Source organism: Paramisgurnus dabryanus, chromosome 1, assembly GCF_030506205.2.
Source record: "Paramisgurnus dabryanus chromosome 1, PD_genome_1.1, whole genome shotgun sequence".
Lineage (NCBI taxonomy): Eukaryota > Metazoa > Chordata > Actinopteri > Cypriniformes > Cobitidae > Paramisgurnus > Paramisgurnus dabryanus.
The window spans coordinates 54,871,500-54,896,570 of record NC_133337.1 but is presented as its reverse complement, the minus strand read 5'-3'; the positions used below and the strand labels follow the sequence as shown (position 1 = coordinate 54,896,570).

Sequence of the window (25,071 nt, the reverse complement as noted above, 5' to 3'; positions counted from 1 at the left end):
ACAAGTCTACCCTTTCTTCTATCCTGCTCAAAAACAAATCATATATCACTTAATTTAAACTTTTTCTCACCTATTGAGTCCCATTCAAAGCATGCTGAGCCCTGGAAATTCCCTGCACAAACATCCATCCATTCCCGAACCAGTCTATTGCGAAGGATTGAACCCAGAATCTTGGGCCACAGCCTCCCCAAACAAACTAAGTTCTTTATATAACCCCAATGCAAACATATTTAGTAACCTTCTGTTTCACAAATTTAAAATAATTACAAACTGTGTGACAAAAATGTGTTCATTGTCTCTTTTAAATCATTGTATACTGAACAAGCAGCAATCAAAAGTGGTATAGGATTATATATTAGTTTATAATTACAAAGATGGCAGATTGAGTTAAACTGTACTTATTTAGAACACATCAAATAACTAAGACAAGATTCTTATGCCAAACAAATCTAAAATGTTTGTCTTAGTTGGGTCTGACTGACACAAGCTCTTATTACCAACAGCAGATTCAGAACCTCAAGTTAAGAGCACAGTTACACTCATTCAGGATAAGATGGGTACACCTGTGCTCTCTCGATCCTTCAGATCACATGAGGTTATCTCTAAAGTCACCAAATACTTCAAATAGTGATAGTGGACAGATTGAGAAAGTCGATATGTCTGTCACATTATAGAGTGAAATGTTGTGTGTTTTGGAGAGAGGAGTGAGAAGTTTGAACAGAATATTAATTTAAAAATAAGTAGTAATATATTACATTAGACTGCTGCTGACGCCTGTAGCTACCGCAGTTTGACATTTGGCTAATGCCGGGTCAGGTTTCCGGACTGAATTGGAAAAACCATCTTGGCTAAACCGAACGTCTGCTTCCAAACTCAATTCATTCAGAAGGGTTTTTAGGGAGTTGTGTTAAACATCACAACTTTAATCAATGGTGTCAGCTAACTTACGCAGGAAGTGCCACCTTATTCAGTGCTGTTTCTGCTCTGTGACAGCTCCTTGATACAAACTGTGACAGGCGGCAGCTCCTGGCTGACAGACGCCATAATAGTTTGTGTCTCAAGGTGGAGGTTTAGGGTGGAGCCAATGAAAACAACAGTTCGTATTATCCTTACACCACTTTTGAAGTATTGCACTAATGTGAGAAGAAAACAATTTTGACCTAAAACCACAAAGCATGACTCTCTTGGAAAATCCAGCTTATGGTAGCTTGTGATTTGAAACATTTGGTGGTTTCATGAGACAAATTACTTGGGCATTCCTGATTTTTCCAAGGGAGAGATGGGACAACATTTCAATTAACCAATCGGATTTCAGGGACAGGTTTACAGTTAATGTGAAGTGCCTTATTATCATTTTTATTCACACTATCATTTTCCTTTGATTTTAGGGAACCAAGTTTTGGCAAAGATTATAAATGTAAAAAATTGGGCACTGCTAATACCATAAATAGGTGTAAATGCAACCCTTAATATGGCTGGTCTGGCGACGGAAGTTCTGCCTTCAAGTTTAAAGAACCAATCATACTATAGATACTATCTAACAGTACTGTGGTCATTTGAAGCAAACAATATTTTTTTTTAAAGAGCACCTATTTCATACAATGGGCCCTATTTTAACGATATGAAACGCAAGTGCGAAGCGCAAAGCGCAAGTGACTTTGTGGGCGGATCTTGGGCGCTGTTGCTATTTTCCCGGCGGGAGAAATAACTCTTGCACCAGGCGCAAATCAATAAGGGGTTGATCTGAAGTAGGTTCATTATTCATAGGTGTAGTTTGGGCGTAATGTCAAATAAACCAGTTAGAATGTCATCCAACATTCCCTTTAAACGCAAGTGCGCAAGTTCCATGGCGGGTTGCTGTTATTATGACGGATTGACCAGGCGCCACCAGGAGCGGTTCACAGCCGAGGAGACCGACGTTCTTGTAACAGCAGTCAAAGACAGAGAAGTTGTTTTGTATGGGGATGGGAGAAATCCGCCCAAATCAGCGTCGGTTAAACAGGCGTGAGAGGAAATAGCCACAATTGTCTCATCAGCTGGCATCCCCAGGACGTTGCGCTACAATGATGTTAGGAGACGGGGGAATCCCAAGCTTGCCAGCATAAATCGGGCACACTGTGTAACGGGAGGTGGATCTGCCTCTACACAGGACCTGACGCCAGCAGAGGACATCGCTGCGTCCACCCTCACCGCTGAAAGCCAAGAAACGCAAGCAGTCCAACCCCAAAGTACTCTTACAAATCAGGTTCACATACATTAAGGTTTCTTATGAAAACATTTTAATTATCATTTACATAAAATAAACGTAATACAACCACACAACAAACTTATGAAAATATTTTAATCGTTATTTGCATGATAATTTTTTAACGCAGCCACACAAAATAAATAAAAACTACCACCACAATGCTCACCACAATGATTTCCCTTATCTCATGTGTTAATATTTTTTATTGTAACAATTTATGGTTTGCAAAAATAACTGTTGCATCTGTGTAGATTAGATGCAAAGTGTGTGCGCGTTGTGCACGCTATACATTATGGTCAAGCATGTGCCCTTAAAATAGCATAATGAACCACGCGCAACTGACTTTAGACTAGTTTTTTCTGGTCAGTGGCGCAATTGTTTTTTGAAACTGCTAAATAGCATCAGGGATGGTTTGCGTCAGAACACGCCTCCTTTTTTGCACTGAACCGCCCAGGGAGCACAAGTTCATTCCCTAGTTTGTCGACGTGCGTCTGTGGAGGGAAAAACCCGTTGTGCGCCGGTGCAAAATACGAATGATACATCCGTCACTGACAAAGTCAATTGCGCTGGGTGCAAGATAGGGCCCCTCGTGTTTGTGTGGTTTATGGTTAAAAAACACATTATTTTACACATAGCATACATTTTTGTAGCTCCAGATTTCACTCTCTTCCTGAAATGCACGGATTTGAAAAGCTCTTTGTCCCTGATTGGCCAGCTAATCTGTACGTTTTGATTTGCCTGAATACCTCTGACATCAGCAGGAAATGTGACGCTCCTTACCATAGATATGTATACAAGACATGTATAAAGTGTTACGGCGGAGTCTCTAACATCATCACCTGGCGGCCATCTTACCTCAGACAGCTCGCTTACTCGTAGCATTGTGTTTAATGGTGCAGGTACTTTTAAATGACCATAACTTGCTAAATTTTCTACCGATTTTCAAATCGTTTGTTTTTTTACAAACGTTATTAACGTGGCTATTAGTCTGGATGCTTTAACATGATTCATGAAAATTATTCATTAAGTATGCAGTGTCATAAGTACATCTCTGACGTTTATAACAAACCAAACCGTTTGAAAATCGGTAATTAAGCAAGTTATGGTCATTTAAAAGTACATGCTCCATTAAACGCAATGCTACGAGTGAGCGAGCTGCCTGTGGTAAGATGGCCGCCAAATGCGGACGTTCCACTCAATTGACTAGCAGTGCGGGCGAGACATCTAGCCTTTATACATATCTATGCTCCTAACCATGTTTGAAAGATTCGGTTGCTAACAGGAGTTAACTTACAGGCTGTAAGTCCGAAGCGGGAGGAATTATGATAATGTCGGTCTTGCTTACTACAACAATCCCAGGAAGTAAACTGTTGCCTACAATTTTTGTGTAGTTTGTAGTTTAAGAAAAGAGATTTACGTTGGAGACAATAACTCCTGTCATCGTTTACTCCGGGGATTGTACCTTTTACATATCGTTACTATATGTACTAATACACACTTACACACCAAAGGAAATTCTAAAACATGAATCAGACAATAGGTGGTCTTTAAAGGTTTTGACATTTTTCATCTGATAAGCCTTTAGCATTTGAACTAAAAATCACAAAGTGCGTTGACAGAGCCTGTGTTCCTGTTCTGACAGAATGACTGAGAAAAAGCCCCATCCTCAGGCTAACAACCCTCCCTTCATATTCGTATGGACACAAGCGCCCTTTAAAACAATTTTAATCCTGACAGAAATATAAGTATGAGCCATAATAATGTTCACAGAAACACAAACAACTTTAAAAATAGTGAATTATAAACTGGTTGACTTCTTTCATATTAGCATAACTTGGTATAGTCTTTTCACAAAATACAGCTTCAAATAGGGTGGTAATTATAAAAGGGTGCTTCTCTTTTTAATCCCTCTTCACTTTTCCCCTCTCTGAACCCAACTTCGGTCATGCAGCCTAAGGCAAAGATCCTTTCCATACATCTGAAACATAAAGGTGTGTGCTATTTTCCAAAATACTCTTATCTTCTACTTCCTGTCTTAAAATGTCAAGCATGACAGGAAGTGAAGGGCAGAGATTTCCACCTAAGATGAGATCTTTAGGTGTGCTGTCAATCTTAACTGACATTGGATTGAGTGCAAAATCTGAATAGGCCACAACTTTAATCTCTTGTTAGGACTTTAATAGGCAATGGAGGCCATATTGCTCAGACAGACATAAAGGCATTACGGTAGTGATCACCACAACTGTCTCCAAACTAGGCACGCAATACAGTGACGAACATGATAATGCAAAAAAATGTGTAAATCTAAGAGTTTGTCCTATCCAGCCTAGAGAGAGATGAGCGAGGATCAACATTTTCCAAGCAATTTCATAGGTTCAGTTTCTGGGGGTCATATATGCATTCCATTTTGCTCTTTGGTGGCATCTTATTAGTTATTAGGAGACCCAAAGAAAGAAAAGATTTAAACAAATATACATTTAAGGTTTATCTTGTTATGATGTCTATATATATGTAATTTAATTGTGACGAGATGTTTAAAACACTCCTCACTGTAGCTGGTCAGGAATGTGTGGTGAATGTTCCCTGACCTGTCTGGGGCCTGGGGTGGCAGTCCAAAGCTGTGGCCTTGTAATGAACTCAAACACAGCTTTAACAAGGCATCAACCTCAAGAGCTCCAGGGGTCGGATGTCACAAATTCACAAGTTCAAAGAGTTTCTGATTTATTTTTCTTCTGGATAAAACCAAAACAGTCAGCAGCTTGGTCATAGACAGGTGCATTTTTTTTAAGCTCTTTTTGTAGAAGCTGATACAGTAAATTTCTAATGTTGTTTAGGCTGTTTTGCTGGCAAAATGAGATATTAAAGGCAAAGCTCATTTGTTCTCACCCACATGTTGTTCTATAGCCGTATTCGAATGGTTTTCAATAGAAAATGGGGCGTTTTCCCTGACAAGGCTTTTTCTAGTCATGTTTGAGCTTAATTTAAAAACATCTTGCACTGACAAATCTCAACACATATCAGTGTCACTGTTTTGTCTTATAGTGCACATCACTAATGTATTTTTGTAAAGTATGTTTGTACAAACTACTTAAATGTCCTAAAATAATTAAGGCCTTGATTAATCTTAACCCTGTCTGTGAAACTGCCCCATTAAGTATTAACTACTTATACAAGTAAAGATTTTGTCCATACAAAGATAGTTCCTGGCCTCTTAAACTCCACAAAGATACTCAAGTATCAGATGTCACATATTATTGTGCCTCTTGACCCAATATAACAATAGCATAATGGTGACTTCTCTTCTGATGGGCGCGAAGGCAAAATTTTGACATAACATGTGATGCACATAAGTTTGCATGACGCACTGAACACGCATTTTGAAATGACGACCCACACACATGAAGGGCTAAATACATGTTGTGACAAGCTTTGCATCATGCGCCCTCAAAAAAAGAAGTTACCGGCCGCCACTGGTGAGGAGTTACTATAAATTATAAAAATAAAGTTGAAATAACTTAGGCTAATTCAACTTAATTTTTATAATTTATAGCAACTCTTTATAGTCAAGAAATGAATTGTAAATTCATGTTGATCAAAGTAAAGGGGGAGTTTCCCGTGCAGGCAGGATTTAGATTAATCCAGGACTTAGTTATATTAGGACATTTAAGTTTTTACAAACATACAAAAAACAACAGTGGTGTGCATCATGAGACAAAATAATGGCACTTATGTTACATGCAAACATGCATTTTAGTCTGGGACTAGGAAAAGCCCTGTCCGGGATCCACCCCAAAAAGTTTTTATCTTGAGCCTGTGGTCATCACAGCCTACAAGTATATCAATAAAAACCTGATGATTCTTCAAAATTCTCATTTTGTGTTGTACAGTAATAAAAACACATAGGTTTGGATGAGCAATAAATCACTTATTCTCATTAACTCTTGCCAATACTTCAATCTTTGGCCAATCGCAACTAAGCACTCGGTTTTGTGTACAAAAGAATTTCTTCATTTTATAATCCATGTAACTGTAGTTTGCAAAGCTTGCATCATTATTTTCATCTTCATGAACTGCAGTCACCGCCCACCCAGCAGTACAGAAAGTAATAGAGAATGTCTAGAGGGCAGAGGTGGCCCTAAACCTGCTCAGACAAGCACCTGCTAGACCCTAAAGCTTCACTGCGTCTTCTCTCAGTAGCAAATTCCCAAAGACAAATTAGCAATTCGCGTCAACCAGTGTTTATGTTCCCAGCTTGCTTGTGGCTGCTCTACCCTTTTTACATTGTAAACCTTTCAGCTGGCGTTTACACTTTCATCCGTATCCGGCATGAGAATTTGATAGTTTGCACGCAGTCCAAACAATGCATTACGTCCTATCCACTTCAGATTCACTGGTGCATATGACACAACACACAAAACATTAAGCAAGCAAGCCACATCAAAGCATGCGAATCTAAATCTAATTAAGAGGTTCTGCCTGTTATACAAATCTTACATCAACTTCTGATAGTCCGTTAAAAAGAGCAGAAAAGACTAATTCACTTCTTACCCAGAGCTCAGCACAACACACATATAAACACACACTATAATACACTAATCATCTATATGGGTGAGAGATTAATGGACAGTTGAACTGCAAGCAGATGTGTAATTATGTCACTTACTAAGCAAAAACAGCAGAAAAACAGGCTTTGCTTCCAGTAAGTTACTGCAATGGGCAGGGGTTTCAGTCAGACAATTAGAAAATGTAATGAATGACTGACTAAAAATATCATACTATATGACTGCTAGAAAATAACAGTTCCTGCAGTAATAAATATAGGCTGTGAAGCCAATGTCTTTCCTCTAGTTGTAAACACAAGTGCCAAACTCTTAAGCCAATGTTGCCATGTTGGACATTTAGGGATGCTTAAACAAGTAAAGCAATGTTTCAATGCACAACATGTGTGTACACTTTATATGGAAATCAACCTATGGATGCAAGGATAGGAAAAGTATTTCAACATCAAAACATTACACACTTTAGTTTTAAAGGGCACGTATTACACAAAATCAACTTTTACAAGGTGTTCGGACATAAATGTTTGAACACAACCACCCTACAATTAAAAAATCCCCCAACTACGTTTTTAATCCCAATTAAACCAAAGTAGTCTCAATATGCTGTTTTGATTCTCTTGGTAATGATGTCACATTGATAAAGCCCCACCCATGCGCACTGACTGCCTTGTTAATTTTACCCAAAATGATTTTGGAATGTGTTTGTTAGCACATTGTAGCACTAATGCAGTTAAAGATACAGTACTATTCTCTCACGCTGTATTTGCAGGAATCAGATCTATTTTTAGCTAAAAGCACTCACTGTTTGTTGGTTAAGGAGTGAGGGCAGTAGCTCATTTTAAGGTTCACACATAAAAACGCACTTTTTTGCTGCCGCCCAAAACGTGGCATTTTGGACATGCTATAAGAAATGATCTGTGGGGACTTTTGAGCTGAAACTTCGCAGACACATTAGGCACACATGTGCTGGTCATATAATTAGAATATAATCAAAAAGTTGATTTATTCCAACAATTCCATTCACTTTTTTCTACCACATCTTTTCCTTCCCTTCGCCTCTTTATTAAGCTTGGACACAGAGCTCTTTGAACAGCCAGCCTCTTTTGCAATGACCTTTTGTGTCCTGCCCTCCTTGTGCAAGGTGTCAATGGTTAGACAACTGTCAAGTCAGCAGTCATCCCCATGATTGTGTAGCCTACAGAACTAGACTGAGAGATCATTTAAAGGCCTTTTCAGGTGTTTTGAGATAATAAGCTGATAAAAGTGTGGCACAAGGGGTCTTCAAAATTGAAACTTTTTACAATATTCTAATTTTCTGAGATACTGAATTTGGGATTAAAAAGAAAGAAAGAAACATTTCAAGTATATCAGTCTGTGTAATGAATGAATACAATATACAAGTTTCACTCTTTAAATGGAATTAGTGAAATAAATCAATTTTTACATGATATTCTAAGTATATGACCAGCACCTGTATATTGCATCTGGTAAAAATGGAAATGTTTGGCCCTATTTGTTATTATTAAAATGAAGCTTACATGTAATATAAATCAGTGCGGTGTTTAAAATGCCTCTACTTTCTCCTACATACAAATACGGTACCAGAGCTAGGAAGTCAATTTACTGACAAGGCTGATGATGTCACAACTCACCATCCTGATGCAGGTCTTAGAGCAGTGGTCACCAATCCTGGTCCTGGAGGGCCAGTGTCTCTGCAGAGTTTAGCTCCAACCCTAATCAAACACACCTGAAGCAGCTAATTAAGGTGCTTCAGGTGGGCTTGATTAAGGTTGGTGCTAAACTCTGCAGAGACACCGCCCTTCCAGGACCAGGATTGGTGACCACTGTCTTAGAGCATCAAAGACAGCATCATCCTGGCTCCTTTGATACAAAAACCTACTCTTCTCTCATACCTGGCAACCCTTTAACAATTCCAGTTCTATGTTCATTTCACACAACATCAAACAGAGAAAATGTACGACTGGATCGAGAGAGGAGAGCAAAGAAAAGCCAAGAAGCCTCGGAGGGGGATTCTTCTCCCCTGACTTCAATGGTGGGGCTTTTGTGTGGATGAGGTGCAGTAGTACACTCATCTGTCAGAGAGATTGGCGCTGTGATAGGGTTGCACCCTCCGGGAAACCTGAGGTCATCGTAAGTGGCTGATCTCTAATAGTTGTGATCCTCCGCTGGCCTAAAGGGGGAACCAGGTAAAAATTTGGCCCAGAATGGACCGTCTATGCCAGGGCTGACAGGCAGCATATCTCATCGTTTAAGCATTAATACAGTGCTTATGTGCTGTCATACAAACACACAATTGTGTGCACGCTAACTTTGAACACTTACAGTTGGCATTTTAATTTATAAAAACAAAAAAGCATTTTGACACAATCAACCCTTTTTGACATGTCTTATGACAGTATTGACAATAATATACAGTACAACTTAAGGTGTGCTGATGATGTTATGTACATGCACACAGTAGCCTAATGATAACTTCTGTGATCTTCCCAAGATTATAAAAATACTGCTAATGTATTTGATGAATAGAATTTGCACATTTAATTTTTTAAATGTTTGGTCAATGAGTTAAACAGAAATAAAAGATTTCCATTACAAATAGGCTAAAGAAATCTTCTAAACATATGTTTACCTTATAGGCACAACTGATTTTTTTATTTTATTAAAATAATAAAAAACACTTTTTGGCCTGAAATAAGGAATGCAAATAACTCTGAAAATAAGAAGTATCTCTGAAAACTTAATTTAAAAAGTATTTTATACAATTTAGCTTTTACTAATATTTTAATATTTATTTTGTAAAAAAAGACAAGGATACCGAATGAATTATAACCATGTAATGAAATGGCACCAAACAAATTTATTGTCCATATCTCATATTTTCCTAATGTCTTTTACTGTCACACGGATGGACATGCATATTAAATTGATATGCAGAAGACTTAGAGAAACTAGGCGTGTAAGCTCCACATATGGTTATTTTGAGGAGGAGATGGGGTGGGCCGCTGCATCGTCCGTTGACTGACTTTTATAAAGGGAATCTTACGCAGGTTCTGGCATACGCATGGTTTTATAAATCTGGAAATGTTTGTCTTTTGTATGTGCTTTGTCAAATATACAGCTGTTTTACACTAAATGCAGAGATCAGCCTAACTAATATCCGTTGCATATGCAGAAGTTATATTTTTTTCATCTTCTTGCTGACATTCAGATATTAAAATAAATTTATAAATAAATAATTGTTGACAGTCAAGAGTCAGGAATGTTGGAGCTTAAGTATGAAATACAAGCTCAGATACAAAAGCCGCCAAATGCCAACTCCGACGAAAATTGGATAATGATATATTAACTGAATGCTTTCAGCGCGCATTATATGTTCATTAAATACTTTCGCTTCAAATCAGGCCATTCAGAAATACTTAGCTTTTTGCTTGATATTGCATTAAACAAGGTTTATCCAATAAGAATTTTTTATCTTTTATAACTAAGATTATCAATAGTTGTTATTGAGGGACTTTCAGTACTTGAATAATAACACACATTTGTTTTGAGTCAATGAGTTCAGATGTTCCTTCGGATGTTTTATAGCGCTGTCTGTGAGAAAATGAGGGTAGAGCTCCTAGATTCCTCTGTTATAGTACTGAATCCTTTCCAAAAGTCAAATAGGATTTATAACACTGAATATTTGACTTACAGCTCCAGACAGAGCGCGAAGGAAATTTGTGTATATCAGTATGTGTGTGTTCTGCATACAGTATGATAATAAATAGATACACATAACAATTTAATAAATATGCACAACAAGACCAAAAAGAGTACATGTGGAGCTGTTTATACATCTTACATAATAGTAAGCATGTTACAACAAGGATATTACAACTGTGTGTGTGGGTGCGTGTTTTCCTTATTCTTATTTTAGGCAAATAATATGATAATTAAAATAATTGCTACAGTGTAACAGTTTCTGGACTGGGCCTGTTTCCATGAAGTGTTGATGAAACCATGTTTAGGCAGATGCCATCTCGCTGTTTGGAGCAGATGGAAAGCTCTTAGGAATGTGTGCTGTCAGATATCGCTATACCGCTGTACAGCTACGCACACATGCACACTTATATACAACTAATAACACAGAAAATTGGATATTAGTCTAAGCATTCAGAATTTTTCCACACAATAAAACACAAGTTGCTAAAATCAAAGCCATTGTAAGCCCTTTATGCGAGTTACAAATCACTGGCTAAAATCTAGTTAAGGTGCAACTGTGCAACCATGCCAGTCAATACTATTCCCAGTAGTTAGCTTTCAATATTAAATCACGACCATTCAGAGAAAGATCTCAAATGAGTCCCCAGAGATGAGTGAAGTAATGTGGGTCTTATCTAACCGTCCCCTCTTGTACTTGTTTCAGGTCCCTGGCCCTGGGGCAGCAGTACTCATCTCTGGGATCTCAACCCATCCTGTGTGGCTCTATACCTGGCTTGGTGCCCAAACAACTGCGATTCTGCCGCAATTACATTGAGATCATGCCCAGCGTAGCAGAGGGGGTCAAACTGGGAATCCAGGAGTGTCAGCACCAGTTCCGTGGCCGCAGATGGAACTGCACCACTATCAAAGACAATCTAGCCATATTCGGTCCAGTACTTGATAAAGGTAGGACTAAGCTGCACGTATGTGAATTAGAAGATAAACAGATAAGAATGTTGGGATGAAATAAACGTTTGCATCTTAAAAATGTATGCAAAATAAAAAAGTCTTATTTTCAGGATTATTTTACCTACATTTTACATTATTTTTAAGCTTCATACTCCTAATGTATTTGATCAATTGTCTCATATAAGCAAATTAATGAGAAACATCTAAAACTAAGTTGATACGTAAATTAAATACAACATATGTGAACTCAAACATCAAATCTTTTAATCAAGACATGAAAGAACATGCTCTGAACAATAACATTTTCTTCTGGGATGACCAAAATTGTATTTGGACACTTAAGCCTCATTGAAAATGTATACATTTCACTGCATTGATGGCATAATACTCTTCATGCAGTTAGGACAAAAGCACTAAAACTGATATGCTCAGTCATGACTAGAATAATGCCAGAAGGGGTTCTCTCTATGCCAAAAAAAAAAACTATTTTGGATGATTATACTCTGTGTTCAAAGTGGGAAAATAGTGAGCAGTGAACAAATGTGATAAATTCTTATTTAAAACATTTTGGTTTTTGACTAATTTTGTGTCTGTCTATTAAAACGTGGCATTTTGGACATGGTATAACAAATTATCTATGGGGAATTTTTGAGCTGAAACTTTGCAGACATATTAGGCACACATGAGACTTATATTGCATCTTGTAAAAATTTGAATATTTGGAACTTTTAGAGAAAATGGCACAGAGTTATTATTATAAGATGAAGCTTACATGTAATATAAATCAGTGCCGTAGTTAAAATGCTCAATGACAACTCAGTGACAAGGCTGATGATGTCATAACTCACCGTCCTGATTCAGGTCTCTATAGAGCATCAAAGACAGCATCATCCTGGCTCCTTTGATACAAAGATCTACCCTCTATCATACCTGGCAACCCTTCTCTCATACCTGGCAACTGTGAACTCCATCAAATCTTCTAATCAAGACATGAAAGAACAAGCTCTGAACAATAACATTTTCTTCTGGAATGACCAAAATTGTATTTGGACACTTAAGCCTCATTCAAAATGTATACATTTCACTGCATTGATGGCATAATACTCTTCATGCAGCTAGGACAAAAGCACTAAAACTGATATGCTCAGTCATGACTAGAATAATGCCAGAAGGGTTTCTCTCTAAGCCAAAAAAAAACTATTTTTTTATCTATTAAAACAAAACACATTTATTAAAATTGTGGTTTTATATCTCACATTTGCTGCGTTTATATTACAGATTTGCAGAAAACATATGCGATATTTTCTAAATGTCGATAAAACCGTTTGTGAAATGACAGCGTTTTCACTAACTGATGATATGCGACTAAAACATCGTTTTTCCTCTCTCGATAAGTCATTTCAATCATTATGTTGACTGATGTTGGTTATTATTGTCATTGTCATTGTTATTGGCCGTATTATTTAAATTTGCAATGTCAATTTGCGCAATTTGAAGACATAATGACAATGCAGCGTATGTCAGAAAAAATGGTTAAAGATGGTTCCTAGCTGTCACTGGGGCAGTAGATTTTTAAAAAGTACACCTTTGCACCAAAAGAGTTCATATTAGTACCTAAATATTGGTACCAGAGAGTGCATATTAGTAGCCTGGGTTTCCCCATGCAGTCTTGCGCGCAAATTTATTCATGCAGCAAGTCTAGCACGGAATCCATGGACTAATTTTTCCCCTGATATAGGGAACCTATCACAGAACGTGGAGGGGGCAGCAAGACGATAACGACATCTATGCGACACACCGAATCAGTTTTGTTTATCCAACATGGCAGCAGATGCGAAGTTCCTTTTCGATGTAGCTTTAGATAGTGTTCTAAGTAGTTTTTAACGCAAGTTTCTTTAAAGAAAAAGAGCTAATTTTATCGTTAAACAATTTCTTATCCAAGAATGATGTTTGGATATGGCAAAACATGATAGCCACAAGTTTTATAGAACCAACCTGCTAGCCATCGTCGTCGAGGAAGTCCATTTAACTTATAAATGGTAAGTGGTATTTATTAATATTGTCATTATGCCTGTAGCCTACCTACTGTGGTTGTCACAGTGACACTAAGTTGTGTTGCTTTTTAATATCAATATACAGCTACTGGTTTAGTTGCATAGCTTTCAGCTGTGTGCACACGTACCCAGTAGTGGTTGACGATTGAATTTATGTCGCTCTACATACGTCATCTGGTAAAATTGGCTATGAGCTACATACAGACGCATTTGATAGACATTCGTATCTCTCAATAAACGGCTCTGGGCATTCGTAAACCCAGGGCCGGCGCTAGCTATAGGCAGAGTAGGCAAATGCCTAGGGCCTCAAGCTTGGAAGGGGGCCTCCATAACTGTTAAGTCCATGTGCGCTGGTCCGACAATCACTACTGACAGCATTAAATGAAGTTTTAAGATGAGTTCAACTTTATGCGGCGCCGCCACTGCAAGAATTAAGTTTGTATTTAAAAAAGTTTGTATTTAAAGTCGAACAGCAAACAAAACTGGCGTTACCTAAAGTAAACTGTCTGTATATCTTGTAAGTCCTCTACACTTTATTTTAGTTTCCAAATCATGAAAGTAATTTGTCTGTTTAACTTCCAGTGGCAGCTGATTTGTATGGATATTTAAGGTACAGTAGTTTATAAAAAGGTATTGCAATAGTCTGATAGACTATACTGTATATTGGTTAAGTAAGAGGGAAATTCTTCTTTATACCAAGTTAAAATAAAAAAAACAATAAAAGTTTTCTAGGAGGTGTTCACCTGTATTTTTTTTATATTTAGGGTTTTTGCAAGGTACTGTTGTCTTTTTAATTTTACTCTTTGGAGAAAGCAAAACTGTTATCCTGTGTTATCCCAAAAAGGTGGTGTTTTTAATAAATGTGACTGCCTTAAAATTTTTAACACATGTGGTTTTGCATAATTTCTAATTACATTTTAGCATAAAGTTAATCAATTTGTTGATAAAATGGGGAAAAACATGTTTATTAGTAGTGCTCATCTGATTTCTAACGCAGTAGAAAAACACGTTCTCACATTATTCTGAAAATTAGAGGGGTGTGAGGGGCCTCCAACATAAATTTTGCCTAGGGCCTCCAAATATCTAGAACCGGCCCTGCGTAAACCACGCCTCAAATACGAGAAAATGAGCATGTGGTTCCCAGACCACGTCTCATATGAGACTGGTCTGGTGTTAGCCAGGCTAGCATATTAGTAGGCTACCGCAAAAGTATATACTGGTACCAAATGTATCCATATCTACACCTTACATATTAAAACCTTTTTAAAGGGTACTAACTCAGTGACAGCGTAGACCATTTTTGGACCATTTTCTTCTAACAGTGCAGAAAAATGAGCCTCTCGCTTTAGCCAGAAAAAGCAAAATTACGCACCAAACGTAATGCTGGTGGTCAAATTGATCTAAACGAGACTAACAGTCTTTGTCTAGGATGAGCAACAGGACAAATTGTAGAGCAGAGTCTAGACAGACTGAGTAGCTTTACCATAACTTTTGGTGCTGTGAACTGAATTGCCAGTACCAGAGCACTGGTTAATATCTTAAAGCAGTTAGTAGCAGTTGCAGGACCTGGGCAGGAACAGGCAGCGAGCGAGGGAGACACAGAAAAGGGATCGCAAGCCAAATGAGATTACAAGCAATAGAAAGGGGCTAGAGAGTTCACTTCGACCCCTACTGTGCATGAAGGCCAGTATGAGCCATCCCTGTGTGCCTCTTACCGCCCGGCTCCCACGGACACCCCATTCACACGCCCTTTTGACTGTGTCGTGAAAGCAGGCTGAAAGGGAATCTCCATCCGTCCCCATCACAGAGGAAGAGAGGTGGAAGACAGGGGGAACTAGAGAGGGTGAGGGGGACAGTGTGAGGTGCAGATAAGGAAGAAGGACCAATTGGTTTGAATGAGGGGGCATCGCTTTGGATTGTTTTTTTAAGCTTTGAAAAGAAAGGTTATATTTTGGCATGGTGGCTGGTATGAGATGTATGTGTGTTTTGTGTATGTGTGTCACAGAAGGTGGTGGTGGGGGGTCGCTCCTTTTGGAAATGCCAGCCCCTGCTCTGGGCAGCACTGAACTGGGCTATGGGGTGAGGGGTGCTGGGTCCTTTTGTGTGGGTAATACAGTGTGACAACACGGAGACAAAGGCGGATTCATGGAGCCAGCAGGTAGCGGGAGCTGTGCTCCTCTTGGCCCTTGGCCAGAGCTCCTGGGGCCCAAAGCTCACAGCTCTCTGTTGTGGTGAACCCAAATGGGCCTGCCAGAACCAACTGGGCCTCCCACAAACCCAGAGAGGTGTGCGACCAAACACAACCTTTATTTGAATAGGACTGCTTGTGTATGTGTGTGGATACGAGCTTCATGCAAGGATAGGACAAGAATACGAGTGGCAACATGAGTCTGCAAAATCATCAGAAATGTTATTTGGCAATGGGTTTCCAAAATGGTTTTATTGTAATTGCAGGTACGTAATACCAGGGTCCAACACTTACATGGTACATATTAGGACCTTTTTAAAGGATACTGCCCAAAGGACCATTTTTCAATTATAAGACGAATCTCTGGTAAAACTGAACCCTATCACAAAAACAAGAATACATAGTGATACCCTTATTTTAATTTTGGTGTATTAATGCAAGAAATATTCCGTGTTGAGGTGTTACAACCATTTCTGAGCTTCTGTGTTTTTCTCGTAAATTCCCAAGATTGTCGTTAACAATAAGGTGATGCAATGCATACCTGGTACAATACTGAAATGCATTTTAAACATAATCTGTGACTTGGTCTGACTCAGAATGAGCCATCAGGGCCACACAAATGGTTGGATGAAGTTTGATGGGTTGGTTAACTTGCGCTTTCTCCTGTGGGAAGGAGAAGGGACACCAAGAGCTGGTGAGCCACAGTACGTGTGCTGCGATTGTGAAACTGTGGTGTCTGGTTACATAATAAGCTGTTGCATTCAAAGGGGGCGTAACTCCATCTCTCAGCACATGCCTTCAGAAACCAAACTCGCAGACTTATTGCTGGCTTTCACACACGTGGCCGCAGGGCTTAGAGTGGTGGGAAGACAGAGAGAGCTCCCGAAACACAATCCAGAGAGAAACCAGTGCACCTTTGAGACTACACATGCCTGCGCTGTCAAAGCGATCGCTGCCATTGTGACGTTGCACTCAAAAAACTCGTCAATATTCCTAAACCCATCACAGAAAATGATCTTTGCCCTTAAGAAACAGCACGCATGAGAAAGTTTTAGGAGGATTGCAGGTAAAGAGGACAGATCTCATTTAAACCTTAGATAAGAGCCCCAGGATAGATTTTACTGTACCGTTTCAAAACCTAGGGAGCTGTCTACTGTTAACATAAGCAGGTATCTTCTTGGGTAGCACCCTAACTGCCATGAAATATCATACATGATCGATCTAGAATGATATAGACAGGCAAAGACTCTTGGTGCATAACAAACAGCGCTTGGCATGGGAAACTGTCTAGTACTGAACATACAAATGATGGTGTAAAATATTTTTAAAATAAACTATTTTATTTTCTGTTTTATCTTGAATATTGTATTGAAACGTACATATAATGGAAATTTCGTTCACCATCTAGTACCATCTTACTTGTTCACCTATCTCATCACAGTGTATTATGGGATTGACTCCATGAAGGCTACATGCCATGCACTGTCCTTGAATTCGGCTCAAATTTGTTATCAACGTTTTAAAGCAAAAATGGGAACTTTAAATATGTTTGGTTGTTCATTTACACAGCGACAGCATTTTGGAGTCCTGAAAATGATAACTTTTGAAAATAGTTACCTCTTCTTTTAATTAGGTTGTTAGGAGGAGTTACTAATTCTGGTTGTCCTAGTAGCAACTATAAACTATAAAAATAACCGTCCGGATAATGTGAACTCTACTGCTTTTCTCTCGTTGGTAGTCACTCCCAAAAGTCGCTCATCACTCCCAAAAGTCGCTCATCATCTGCATAAAGATAAATTTTTCTCAATTTAGTTGCGTAGCTGTACATGCCACTTCCTGTCGCCAACGGTCAGTGCTGCTCCTGTGGCCAGAGGTGGCCAAGCTTCCATTGAAATGAACGAGATTGTGTCGCTCTGCTGTTGCTAGTCACTGGCGGTGTGGTAGTCGAGGGAAGCACTGTACCATTGACTGTCCAAACAAAATAGCTTGATGCTTTTGCCAACATGACTTTTTGTATTTATCACCAAATTAGGTGTTGCCTCCTAAGTGCTGCTATGATGTCTTGAAATGGTGCCTCTGTAGACAGTTCAATTAGAAAGACAGTTCTGTCTCTGAAAAGGAGGAAACTTTTTATAAAAACATGAGGAAATGTTTGCACATTATGTTACCAAACTAAATTATTCTTTTTATTTTTCCAGCTACAAGAGAATCTGCATTTGTTCATGCCATTGCATCAGCTGGAGTGGCATTTGCAGTCACACGGTCATGTGCAGAGGGGACGTCCACAATGTGTGGCTGCGACTCCCATCATAAAGGCCCACCGGGAGAGGGATGGAAGTGGGGTGGATGCAGTGAGGATGCCGAGTTTGGGGTTCTTGTGTCTCGGGAGTTTGCTGATGCTCGCGAGAACCGACCAGATGCTCGGTCTGCCATGAACAGGCACAACAATGAGGCAGGACGGATGGTAAGAAAGACCTTTTTGAAATTAACTGCTATGGAATTCATACTTTTAATAAAATATGACCTTCTAAATTTATGCCAAAGACACTTATAACCAGTTGCGTCAGAGGAGGGAGAGCCCAATTATCTTCTAGTGTGCGTCGACCTTAAAATCACTATTAAACAACATTATTTCTGACCAACAATTAAACATGACATCAACATTTACTTTATAAAGCTCAAATTGTGCTAAAACACCTTTTCTGGGGTATTTCAGCTACTAGATATGCGCAAAGGCTACAGCCCCAGGGAATCATTGGTCTTTATCGAATTATGATTGGCTCTTTTTAATAGAAGTCGGGACTTTCTTTGCTAGAGTGGCCATATTGAACATTGCATTTCCCGCAGCATTATACTGTGCCACATCTTGCCTACATAACATTATGTAAAAATATAAATTTTACACCCCATGTATATAAAAGATGAAGTTTGGATTTCACTAGCAGAATGAACATAAATAAGTGTTCTCATAAATTACGCAGCTCACATTTGAACCAGCAGGTTTATGGCAACTAAACAATGAACAAAGCTATACTTGTTGTATGGCTCTTGGGTGGGTCTTGTACCTCACAGTTCACACAAGGTGTTAATGCACCACAATCTGTCAAATATCTCCTGATCCTCTTCCCTAAACACTGAAATTTCTTGAGAAATAACTGGGTAATTACTTCCCTTATCCTTTTATGCCTCTCGCAACTTGTATCTAAATCCGTGACAGCGGTATAAACTCGGTTGGTGGTTTGAAGAAGACAGGGAGTCAAGAACAACATTTGGGTTCTGGGTTTAGCCCATCAATGCCGCTGTCATGACTCAGAGTTGGAGTCTTTTGCCCTAAAGGTGCTTAAGGGGCCATGGCCAAGACCACAGTGCAACAGGCCGCTGCTTTGATCAATACTCGACAGGAATCAAAAGAGACCACAGGAGCAGGTAGTAAGACCTATCAAGACCCCATCTGCCTTACCTGTGCCATTGTTTCAGCACAGCCGGTGAGACCCACCCAGGGCCCACAGAGTTAGGAACATGATGTCAGTGGTCTCAACCAAATCCCCGAGGGACTCGCAAACACCTGCCTTCCGCCGCAGCTGGGGAATTCTACAGTTAAATATAGAAAGGGAATTAAGGCAAACAAACCAAAACAAAGGCATAGAGTGCCAGTGGCAAACTCCATTAAGTGGGACTTCAGAGAAGAATTAGCCAAGAACTGCAAGGGCCTGTCTGCATGCTCAACACCTGTGGCCTGAGATCATGAAGAAAAAGTTACAGTCCAGGTTGTTTTAAAAACAATCTCATACAATAACCACAAGTTCCCAGTGCATTTTCAATGACAGAAAGGCGGCAAAACAGAAGCAGCACTGAAAGCGAAACCGCTTGCCAAGCTTCTAGGGCCACACCTCGCAATACATAAAAAGATGTCTTTTCTTTTCATGCCTGTCTCATGTCATTGCCAAAATATGTTTGCATCCAATCAAGAATGGCAGGAACAAAATACATACTGTTCCTAAAAAATATGAGTTGTTTTTAACCCAGCGTTGGGTCAAAAAAGGGATGAATACATTGGGTTGTACTTTAACCTATGCTGGGTTGTTTCAACCCAAAATTCTAGGTTGTTTTAACCAATTGTTGGGTCAATTGAACACCGGCTTAATTGAACACTTTTTGACCCAATGCTGGGTTGAAAATAATCCAGCATTTATTAGAGTATAATGAGTTGAGCCTAAAGTGTACCATGTAAAAACTCACTTTATGTGGATCTTGCAGTTGTGTAACTTTGAAAAGTGGTGGGGACAAAGAAAGACCCAGTTGGTCATATTAATGAAACACAATACTTTAATACATTATTTTTAATGTAAAAAAGTGTCCAAGAATGAATAGGTTAACGTCAGGCTGAGATTTGTTTTACGTCAACCCGATAACTAACTAAAACTGATAACACAAAGTATTGAGAGTCAATTGTAAATGAATCCTTTCATGGATTTACATCAGGATTTATTCTGAAATTACAATATGTTGCCAAAAGTTTTGGGACACCCCTCCAAATCATTTAATTTAGGTGTTCCAATCACTTCCATGGCCTCAGGAACTCTTAATGCTTCATCATACCAAGACATTTTGGACAATTTCATGCTCCCAGCTTTGTGGGAACAATTTGGGGATGGCCCCTTCCAGTTCCAACATGACTGTGCACCAGTAAGACATGAGTGAGGGAGTTTGGTGTGGAGTGACTTGACTGGCCTGCACAGAGTCCTGACCTTAACCCAATAGAAAATCTTTGGGATGAATTAGAGTGGAGACTACGAGCAAAGCCTTCTCGTCCAACATCAGTGTCTGACCTAACAAATGTGCTTTTAGAAGAATGGGCAAAATTCCCATAAACACACTCCTAAACCTTGTAGAAAGTCTTCCAAGAATAGACGAAAAAGTTATCGCTGCAAAAGGTGGGCCAACTCCATATTAAACCCCCTTGGATTAAGAACAGGATGTCATTTAGGTTAACGTGCATATAAAGGCAGGTGTCCCAAAACTTTTGGCAATATAGTGTAAATCCTTGCTGTAGGTTAGCCCTTACAAAGTGTCATGCTGATAATAATATACCAATTTCTGATGTTTTCTCTTCCCCAGACTATCCTGGAAAACATGCACCTGCGCTGTAAGTGCCACGGACTATCAGGCAGCTGTGAGGTGAAGACCTGCTGGTGGGCTCAACCTGACTTCAGGCTGTTAGGCGACTACCTTAAGGACAAGTATGACAGTGCCTCCGAGATGGTGGTGGAGAAACACCGGGAATCTCGGGGCTGGGTGGAGACACTACGTGCAAAATACGCTTTCTTCAAACACCCCACTGAGAGAGACCTGGTCTACTATGAGGGATCGCCCAACTTTTGCGAACCAAACCCAGAAACGGGGTCATTTGGTACCCGCGACCGTGTCTGCAACGTGTCCTCGCATGGCATCGAGGGCTGCGACTTGCTCTGCTGTGGGCGTGGTCATAACACACGGACAGAGAAACGCAAAGAGAAATGCCACTGCATCTTTCACTGGTGCTGCTACGTCAGTTGCCAGGAGTGCGTGAGAGTTTACGATGTGCACACGTGTAAATAAAAGCAGCAGGTGGAGGACAACAAGGACTTGTGGACATTAAAGAGAGAGTAAAGGAAAGGCATAAAAAATGCAGAAAACCTACACATACACACACACACTCACTATGGTGTATCATCATGATACACAGATAGCAGTGGCACTTCTGTACTAGAACTCTTTACTAATGTGCCCGATTTTCATCTCCATGCGGCAAAAGCTTGTTGGCAATGCTCATGTGTTTACTACTGCCGTTCTTCTGAAATGTCTGGGCTCTTCCCCTACTGTTCGCTGTTATCATTCAAATGTCTTTAACTGTAACACCATCTCTCTGATCATCTCGCCCTACAGCCCAGAGGCTGAAACAGGATCAGTCCACCTCTGATTACTTACACACACTGACACTAATCATGCATGAAAGAACATAAAAAGAAGAGAAAGGAGGACGAGAAAGTCCTGGTTAACTACTGAAAGCTGGGCCTATTACATGCCCTGCTATAGTACTACTGAATCCAATGCAATGCCTATGATTTCTCCATGATCTCCTTAGGTTTCCCCAAGGAAACTTGCACTCTCCAACATGGGTCAGTACTTGAGGCAAGCACAGAAGTGACACGAACTATCCAACAGGTTTCTATGGAAAAGCAGAAAAGCATTAAAAAATGCTGGATAATTTTCAACCCAGCATTGGGTCAAAAAGTGACAAACCCAACCCAAAATGTGTTTCAACCCAAAATGTTGAGTTGTTTTAACCTTTAAAAATGTTCTGGGTTAACTTAATCCAACGGCTGAGTTTGTCCCTTTTTGACTCAACCCTGGGTCGAAAATGGTCCAGCATTTTTGGGGGGTGTTTCATTTAGGTTTAACATGTTAAACATTTTGCTTTTCACTACATTTAAAACTCCTGGGTGACACTTTGCAATAAGGTTGTATTAGTTCACATTGATAAATGCTTTAGCTAACATGAACTAACAATGAACAATATAGATTTTTAACATGTATTCATCTTTGTTAATTTTAGTTATTGCCAATACAATTGCTTATTCATTTGTTGGTTCAATGTACATTAACTAATGTTAACAGTTACAAGTTTAAATTTAAAAAACGTATCAAATGTAATGTTGAAATTAACATTACACACTTAGAACGGATGTGTTAACAACACAATCAGTGTTAGTTTAAATGCTTTGTCCCAGAATCTACACATCTATGTTTTATTATTGAAACAACACATGTTGTGTTACTTTTAATACAACTTATTTTTACACAAAATTAACACAAAATGTGTTAAAAGCATAGATTAACACTTCCTTTCTTATAGTGTAACCAAAAATAATAAATGTAGAAGTGTCGTTCATTGTTAGTTCCAGTTCGCTAATGCACCAATAGATGTTGAATAATATATAACCATATTGTAAGGTGTTACTAACTCATGTTTATTTCTTTTACGTAGCAGACAGGGAGATGCAATCATACCCAAGTGTAGAGTACACAAGACTGTGGAGTAAAACTGTCTGCCTTCAACATTTTGGTATTTTGTATAGGTGCAAGACATGTAGATACAAAGCCATCGAGTACTGTCCTGTACGAGTGCATGACAGCTAGGTCTAAAGCACAGCAGAATTCGACAAACCACACACAAACACTGGGCTCATGTGCACCCGATGAGTAAAAATTTGCACTTACGAAACTACTAATGAATATACGTTTTTTTTATAAAGCTCCTCATACGTGACTGTGAAGGCTTCGTTTCAACACTTTCCCGATGAGGAGAAGGTTATGTGGACGGAGGAGAACAAAGTGATCTAGAGGAGAATAGTTAACACGAGGGTAAATAAAGGAGGGGGGACGGCATGTAGCTGTTGTTTGGACTGATGTGGGCTTGAGCGTGTCACGTGACTGTGTGTTTGTGTGTGTGATAAATGGTAGAAGCGGCAAGAAAGTCTGCCTGCACAATAGTGCAACAGACTAGCAGTGGTTTCCATACAACATGTTCTGACAGTTCTATGCGCTTCCCATTAATTATGTTTAACTACACAAAGCTAAAGGCAGACATTAGACTGGATCCTCATCCACACCAATCCCAGAGGAGCCCATTCCCACCGGCCACATCTCCAGTATGCTCCCATTTCTCCTTCCGCTATATCCAAAGTTTTGTACAAAGCCTTTTAAAGTTCATAATTCCCTTTTTATTTTATAATCTAAAAATGTTATGTTTTTATAAATATTATTTATTACACAATGTATATATCTGTATGACTGAACTAAGATTATATATTTGAAGAACAACCCGTCTCATGATTTTGCTTTGTAATCTATCATTGACTTTGCTCTATTGATGCTCTATTTTAATATACAATGCAGATGACAACACTTTTAACAACAAATTGTTTTCTCCATAGTGACAGTACAAAGAGTACTGTGTGACGCTGGTATGCAGCTAAATAAAGGGTTTAATTTAACCGATCGCAACCATTCTCACCCCCATGTCTGTATCTACAATCCAACGCTGATATTATCTTTGGGATTGAAGCAGATCAGAGTCAAGCATGGGTATACACATTAGGTTTGGATTACCTTGAAATAGCCCGAGTAGCCACAACCAAGGTCCAAAATCAACTACACTACTCCAAACATCTTGATTAAGAAGTTTAACACACCATAAGCACTGTAACATCACATTCATGACAGAAAACACTTAAGTAAAGAAATATAAATATGACACTTACGATTAGTACTATTAACTAGTGAAAATGTAAAGACATACTTAAAACATTTGTTGCTTATGTTTTTTGTTTTAGTAGTTTTTTTATAAGCAATATTATGCACACATCTCCACAGTGATTCATAAAGATTAAACTAGTATCTCAAAGAACATTACATTTACACGGAGTTAAAAGTTTGATAAGGGCTTATGACTATCGGTCTCACAAGTAGGTCTAAAAAATGCATATTTCATCACAGTGAGCAATTCGATTTATTATCTCACTAAAGACAATTTTTACTAAGCCTCAAATATTCACTAAAGCTTGATGCAAGTACTAAATCTGCTTTATCTAAACCAGTTTTATCAAAGCCACAAATATAATGGCGTATTACCTGATATGTCAGTAAAACAGGTGTTCTGAGAAATATGACAAATCAATGTCTGAACAATACTGTAAGGAGTGAGGAGAATATGAATCCCGTTCATAAATTGTGCATGCTAGTTAATTAGAGAACTTGGAGGCGGCCCTCTGCCAACATCCACCAATGGAGTGAGTCTATAGCACGCCTACAACTGTTTGATAAATTGAAACCTATTCGATACCATTAAATTGAAGCATTATGAAAGACTTTGTGTCTTCGACTTTACGCAGCGATGCGCTATAATGTTTGTCAGTCTTAAATCAATGTAGGTCCTTTGTAAACTAATTATCATAAAACAACAGCTTTTGTTGAAATCATATTTCCATTTTAATGACAATTTTGAGTAAAATAATTGATTGCTTTAATTTAGAAATAAATGGCATATGCCACAAAGTATGCTATATAAATAGCATGTTATAATCCAAATGTTTATACAATGAAAATATCTACTAAGTACATTGTAAAAACAAATCTATGTAAAAAATCTATCTAATCTGTATAAATTACAACTGGCAGCTGGCTGCCAGTAACTTACTGTAGATTTTAAATGTAGCTTATGTTAACAGTTTGTTCAAAGTTAAATGAACATTAAACATTAACAAGTCTTTATTTTCTACAGTAAGTTACTGGCAACCAGCTGCATTATAA

The 25,071-nt window shown here is 38.9% G+C and overlaps 1 protein-coding gene across 1 annotated transcript in view; it reads left to right on the top strand.

The window, feature by feature from the left end:
• The window catches only part of wnt3 (wingless-type MMTV integration site family, member 3), a 28,350-nt gene extending 4,767 nt beyond the window's left edge, over positions 1-23,583 (top strand). The window contains exons 2-4 of the mRNA XM_065242375.1: positions 11,234-11,475; positions 17,919-18,184; positions 20,839-23,583. Coding sequence (XP_065098447.1) covers positions 11,234-11,475; positions 17,919-18,184; positions 20,839-21,318 — 988 coding nt within the window. The 3' untranslated portion in view covers positions 21,319-23,583. The remainder of the gene's footprint in view (positions 1-11,233; positions 11,476-17,918; positions 18,185-20,838) is intronic.
• The last annotated feature ends 1,488 nt before the right edge of the window (positions 23,584-25,071 follow it).